General features: G+C 31.8%; 1 protein-coding gene across 1 annotated transcript; it reads left to right on the forward strand.

The window, feature by feature from the left end:
- Positions 1-4,131: 4,131 nt before the first annotated feature.
- Positions 4,132-4,722, forward strand: LOC134250831 (putative uncharacterized protein DDB_G0287113). The gene has a single exon (XM_062733171.1). It carries the CDS (start codon positions 4,132-4,134, stop codon positions 4,720-4,722), a length of 591 nt encoding a protein of 196 aa, XP_062589155.1.
- Positions 4,723-7,687: the final 2,965 nt, after the last annotated feature.

Consider the following 7,687-nt stretch of genomic DNA (forward strand, 5'->3'; position numbering starts at 1 on the left):
TTCTTTTTCTCCATTTTTCTTTTTCTCCCATTTCATTTTCTGATATTCTAATTATATACTAATATCTCTGACCTGAATATATATGCTGTAAATATTTTTCTTTGTCCTCATGCACCATGTATTTAAAAATTTTTTGTGAATAAATGAACTTGAAATTGAACAAATTCATTATAGACTGGACAAAACCACATCATGTTTGAAAATCACTGATATTTTTCCAAATCGGATTTTACATACGTTCATTCTGTGTTGTCACCATAATTAAAACTTAGTCTGAAATATATCACTTAAATTACCATATGGAAACTAGAACTATGTCAGCTTTTATAAGCTTCCAATCTTAGTACAGATTTGAGTAAAAAAAATCCGTAAAATGTATTTTTTTCTCTCTTAGTAAACGATCAAAAGTTTTTGCTTTTGTATAATTGTGTGTCTTTATGTGACAACTTTATCGCATGTGAAAACGAGAAAAAATTAAATATAGGAAGCATATAAAAATAACAAATATATGCTAAAAATGTAAGAAAAGTAGAGAAAATTCGGATTAGCCAATATCCATTTTAGTTAGATTATTTATGTCAATTTGGACATTTCATATTTTAGGCCCTTAATGGTACTTTCTTTTTATGCAGAAAAAAAACATTCCATCTTTTCAAATACAAGTAATGATCGAATAATTGGCAACATGAATTTTTTAATCTAAATGTCCAGGAAAAGGGTAATGACCTTGACCTGACCTTGTCTCTCATATAAAACGGCCAAATTAAATTTCACTGATACCATCACTTAGTGATATTAATTCTGTGAAAATTTCATTAATTTTCAAATACAAGAAATATTAGAAGAATCCTACATTAACTCACTCGAAGGCTTTTTTTTTTGCTGCATTCAGACGTATACTGGCTTAGGACAAAAAATGCAAGGAGAAAGGCCCATCCCTGTTGGTAAGAGTCGATGCTACAACCAATCTACCAAAGTTTATATGACATTGCATTCGATAGAGACAGTTACTCTCTTCAAACATTTGGAATTTCCATGGGTACTAATTGGGCTCCGTTATTAGCAAATCTATTTTTATATTCATATGATGCAGAATTTGTGCAAAATCTTATGCGTGAAAAGGAGCAAACACTAGCTGTTGCCTTTAACTTGACATTTAAATATATTGACGACGTATTGTCAATTAACAATGGTAATTTCCATTTCTACATGTACGTCGATACGATATATCCTGGTGAGTTTGAGATAAAAGATACTACAGAGTCTGACACATTTGTTTCATACTTGAAAATTGTACTTGAAAAAAGACGTTAATGGTAATTTCACAACCAAGCTATATGATAAACGTGAGGACTTTAACTTTTCTTTCGTCAACTTCCCTTACCTACGCAGCAATATACCTTCATCACTTGCATACGGAATATATATATATCTCAGTTGATTCGATACGCAAGAGCATGCTCTATATATGAACAAATTTTAAAACGAGGTAAATTATTTACAAGAAAGTTGATGAAACAAGAATATCAACAGTCTCTTTTTAAGTCATCATTTCGTAAGTTCTATGGTCGATACAATGACCTTGTCAGCAAATACAATTTTTCATTGAGTCAAATGCAGACTGACGTTTTTCATAATTATTGTCCATTATTTATACACTGAATTGACGACAGATTTTTTCCCTTATATCCCAATCATGACAAAGAGCACACGGCGGGTGTGACGGGTCATCAGGGTATGCTCACTCTTCCATGGCACCTGATCCCACCTTATGTTTCGGAGGTCCGTGTTGCTCTGCTCCTAATTTGTACTGTTTATGGACTTTGATATTAAATACTGTTCGTTATCTTCATATCCTCTGTTTATTATTGCAAAAAAAAATATGTACAATATATTACATAATAATAGGAAACACGGACGCGATACCTCTTCGATAAGTTATTTCACTTATGACTCTTATTAGAATTTTCCACTGCTCATCCGAAGACGAAGAGTCCAGAAATGGCTCAACAGTTCAACAGATTTCACATCCAAAGAGTACATGTACATAATGGTTTTTGAAGTAAAAGAAAAATATTTTCGATAATACTTGAGTTATTCATAATGAGAATTTTTGAGTACATTTATTATGGTTAAAATTATAAGAACAGATAGAAAAGAAAAGAAAAAATAACAGAAAATACCATGTCGAAAAATTATTTCGCTTATGACTCTGTGAGAGTAGCTACATGTAGTTTAAGTAGTTCAAGTAAACAATTAAGAAATGTTATCTTATGTTGTTGACTTTCTTTTTCCATCAAATAATTAATATCCATGTATACTACATACTTCAGTAAAATATTTGTTGAACTTAGCTTATATCTAGGCAAAGATTATACATTCAAATGGAAATTTTTTTATCTTCGAAATGAGATTTATATGGAGTACGATTGAATGTGTTCAAGTTTCACAGTCAATTTTAGATTCAACTGTTAACGCATAGATATCAATAGTCAGCCATATCAATGCAAAAAGAAATTTATAACTTCTTCATCATGAATGTTGTAAAAGTAAGTTTGAATTCTCTTGATCTGAAAAAAGTTTCTGTAATCTGAATATATATCCAAATAATGATTTATAAATTCTGAAAATAATGGTAAGTGCACCAAACTCTATTCTAACTGCTAAAATTAGAAACTTCAGAATGAACCCCTAAAATGACTTTCAAGATGAACGTTGATTTTTTTTTCAAATGATGTATTTCTCGCTGTCTGTCTGTCTCTCTGTCTTTTTGTCCGCAAAAAGTTAAACTTGACTATAACTTTTAATTTAGTGGATATACGACTTTCATATTTCACATGTGTTTTTTTTTTGCGACAAAACCTTTCTTTGCGTACCACCAAATTTTAAGCTTTTAACCTTGACCTGGAGTTTGACCCACTCTCACACAAAAATTCCATTTTTTTTTAACTTTCGCCATGATCTTTTGAACAGTAAAAACTAGGACTTTTATACTTCATATATATATATATGTATATATATATATATATATATATATATATATATATATATATATATATATATATATATATATATATATATATATATATATATATATATATATATATTGTGAAAAGACCTTCATTGAATACCAAAAACTTTGATCTTTGACCTTGACGTCGGAGATTACGTACTTATGAAAAAACTTTGACTTTAATATTTAACGGTAAGGTAGTGCTTTCATACTTCAAACATCTTGATATCAAAGAAAAGGTCTTGTAACCAAATATTTTTGATGAAACTTATGGTCTGAAAGAACTAGCTTAACCCTTTAAAAGTTATGGTCAAGGTGTGTTTTTAAAATGTCAAGGTCAAAGAGTCAAATTTCTTGAATTGGTATCCAATGAAAGGTCATCTCACATTGATTACATAGTTTTACCTTGGAATTTGACCTTCCAATTTGACCTTCTTTTAATTTTTTTTAATTCTTGGCCATAACTTTTGAAGGGTTAGGACCAGGGCTTCAATACTTCACATATATATTTTTTGTGGCAAGACCTTTCATTGGATACAGATTTCCTTAACCTGTCGACCTTGACCTTGAAATTTTCTTACTTACAAAAAAATTAACTTTTGCGCTCACTGTTGAACAGTAAGAGTTAGTGCTCTCATATTTTAGCTATGTAATCCTTGTGAAAAAAAAATTTCATTGGATACCAAGAACTTTGACTGTTTCACTTTGACCTTGGAGTTTGAGGAACTTTTAAAAAAAACAAACCTTGATTCAACCAGTGTTACTCTATGGTTGTGAAATCTGGGGTTTTGAAAACCTAGATATCACTAAACGTGTTTATTTAAAATTGAAAACTTGATGGGAAGTGCTCCGACTTATATGGTTTATAATGAAACAGGCTTCTTATTATCTTTTCTTATTTATTCCAGAATATTCTCACACCGCTGAAAATTATTCAATAGCCTAGAAAAGAAAATTTCATGTGTATTAAATCACTAATTAATAGCTATTTTACAATCTGAAATTGATAAGAATCCTTGGATTGACTGTGTTCATCGTATTTTTGATTCATGTGGACTATCTCATATTTGAATTAAACAGTTTTATTATAATCTTGATCAAGATTGGCTAAGAACAAAATGGAGAAGACCTTTGACATAGTGAGGAAAGCAGCAGAAAAGTCTAGAATAAAGCAGAAAAGTCATTTTGACAAGAAAGCAAACGCAAAGAAGCTAAGTATCGGAGAACAAGTTTTATTACGGATTTTAACTTATGAAGGAAAACATAAAATAGGAGATAAGTATGAGGGGAAAGTTTATTTTGTAAAATCACAACCTTACCCGGATATTCCAGTTTTTCTAATTTCAGATAAAAATGGTGTAGAGAAGACAGTCCACAGGAATTTGATCATTCCTACAGGAACAAGAAGAGAACTTACAGATGTCAGGCCTGACACAAGTGTGAGAAGGAAAACAGAGAAAAAGAGTTCACAGATTAAGATGGTGGACAATTCAAAGAGAGAGGAGGGAAAATGCCAAAGTAGTGACAGTGATGAGGTTTATATGGTTGAAGTCAGACGTGATGTGGCACCACATCCAGATTCAGTGCAGACTCAGCAACAAGAGGAAACTCAGGAAGAGGAACCAGAGGAAGATCAAGAAGAAGAGGAACCAGAAGAAGCTCAAGAAGAAGAGGAACCAGAGGAAACTCCACATGAGCAACAGGAGTAACCAAATCTACATCCTGAGGTTGTGGCCCAGGGAGGTAATGAGGAAATTGGTTTATGTAGGTCAGCTGGGGTTAGGAAGAAACCAAAATGGCAAGAGTCATATGTCATGAATCAGAGAGATGTTAATGATGTAGGTAAGGAAAAATCACAATTAATCACAAACTTAATCTGATCAGATGTTTTGAAAGCTACTTCTCCGGCTTTAATACAGAAAGTGGTTAATTCCATTGTAAAATGATGGGACTTCATTTCATAGCCAGGGGGAGGATGTAGAATAGCAGAAATTTGTATATATATATAACTTTAAAAATTGTGTTTTTATTTTTATGCATTTATAATTATGATATATAGGTAGTTAAATAAAAGTTTTACAAATATATAAAAATATAAAGTTATTAAAAGTGTCTGTGTTGATTCATTTTACAATTATGTTGAATTATTTATTTTCCCGCCAAAACTCTGTTGAGCGATTGGTTTATAAATATCACATGACTTGTGACCATAGACAGGTTTTGAATTTCTTTTTGGGTGTTGATCACTCTCGTCCCGTGCTGGGGTACCAGCAGGTTGTGTTTTATAGCAGTTCACTCTAGTGGACTTAGGATTTTCAGTCATGGTATGTTTGACTTTTTGTTTGGCTTTTATCTTTGAAGTTTAAGCATTGTTTCAGGATGAGATTTCTGCATTTATATTTTTCCAGTGATTCAAACTTGCATGTTTAATTCCTTTAGTATAGCACAGCACTTAGTAAAATTACCTGATAATTTGGAGGGCCTAAATTCCATAAGTTTGGTATGTCGTTTGTTAAATACTATTTGTAAACGAAAGTGTAAATAATTGTTTTATTTTATCACTTAACTTTCATAATTAAATAGGTTCAGTGGAGATCACTTTATAAATTAAATTTATGAGTGGTAAAAGTATAATGATATTGAGTTAATGCGTTCAGATATGTATTAATCAGTGAGAGACTATTTCATGATTAGTATTTTGTACGAGAGCTGTTCAATAAATAACGTCCTGGACTGTAAGACATACAATACAGATATCATATGACATTAAACTTGACTTACTCTCATTATTGAATCTTTAATGAATTTATCACAGTTTATGTGACCACTTTTCATCACATCGTTTCATCGTGAGAAGCTGGGAACAAGGGCTATTCGAGACACTGCATTATAAATGAATGGTAATGAATCAGTAAACTAGAGTGAAAATAAACACGTGAAAAGCTTCATTAAAGCTGCTGTAAAGCTTGTTAAAATCCAAAAGCAATATTCACTGAAATATGTGACATTTACATGCCTGTTTTACATACAAATGAGCAGGTGGATTTCAATGATAAAAAATTATATAATGGGCATCAAAAATGGGTACCGTCCTTGCCAACAAACTTATAGCAACTTATGTACTGTTTGCCAGAGAACAAAGTTCACCTTGTGCAACTTTTGGCCCTGTGAATATCTGAAAAATCAGAACTACTCATTTTTAGTTTAAAATATGTTAAATTTCACTTGAACCCTTGGAGACTTCATATCAAATAAAAATGACGTAATTTTTTCTCTTGTCCATGTATTATGTCGTCATGAATTTCGTCATTTTCCTCAAATCTTGAAAATTTCTTTAAAAGTGACCAAAAATTTAAGCTGTATGTGAATATTTTGCATAGCCCCACACCTCTGATCTAAAATGTTCAATTATATTATGAAAGAACTGTTTCAGAAGATTCTAATCCATAAAATTTTTTTGGATCGCGGGGTGGGCTCATATGTTTATCGACAGTTGAAGATGCTCGATTTTACCCATTTTCTTAAAAAATCAACAACGTTGCAGTTTCACATGCCTGAGTTTCCAAACTTGGACACCTACAGGAAATTTTTTTACAGGAAATGAAAGCACTAAGTTTCTACTTGATGTTGATGTTCGAAATGGGACGTTAGGATCTGGTCAGTTAATTGGTATATTGACAGGGCCATTTTATGGAGTTAGTGAACCTATCTCTTTCAACAAGTAATATTTGATGATGTATGATTGACTTTATGACACATAGCAAATTTGGTACACATCATATCGGGAGTAATTTACACTGTTTTGAAGAAACGTTTGACGGTAAAAAAAGCTTGGTACTCAAAGGTCACCCTATATTTTGAAAAATAAGTGAAAACGACAGCGTGTACGAATGTCTTAACAATTATTTTAAAATATCATATTGTAGTTATCCACGTTTGTTTGATATTCAAACAGCTAATGGAACATGAATCTATTGCTTAAAACCCTCAAAACAAAATTTACCATAAAATGCACTTGATAAAAACAGTGAAGGTCTTACAAGAGCAAAGTAATGCAAGAGCACGAAGACAGATTTATATGCAATTTTCTTAAATATAATGGGTATTGTTGTTCAAATTCGTACTTGTGGAGACGGTCTAATTTCTGGAAGAGTCTGGAAAGCATTTTTTGCAAAAAATCGAAAGGTTTATTGGAGAAAGGACCCACAATCAGGAATCCACAATATTATTGCCTGACGTCACCGCGTCAGGCTGTATAAGGATTGATATTTTCATAATCCGAAACTAATAGATCATACCTAGAAAGCTAGATTTTGTGCAAGCTGATTTACATCGGAATTCTTTATCTGCATTTTTAAAGGAAACCGTTTTCAGAAAAAAGAATACTCAGTAATATTACTGATGCAAAATACAGCAGTGTTTACTTCATTTACTCATTTCCATGGAACAATTATTCCATGTACTTCACCGTTTCAAGATGTCCGTGTATCCATTTTTCTTCAATTCTATACTACTGGATCAATCCATTTATATTCTACAAAAGGAGTGAATCGCTCTTTTTGCGCTAAATGTCACTGCTTTCTTCGCGCCTTTTCCTTGGATCGTTCTATTGTATGAATGGGTGTTCCATCTTCCATGGAATTAAAGTTTATCCTAAAGTTTCAGAAATTCTGT

The sequence above is a fragment of the Saccostrea cucullata genome, unplaced genomic scaffold (genome assembly GCF_032062105.1).
Source record: "Saccostrea cucullata isolate Sc308-1 unplaced genomic scaffold, CSIRO_AGI_Scuc_v1 ctg1713, whole genome shotgun sequence".
NCBI lineage: Eukaryota > Metazoa > Mollusca > Bivalvia > Ostreida > Ostreidae > Saccostrea > Saccostrea cuccullata.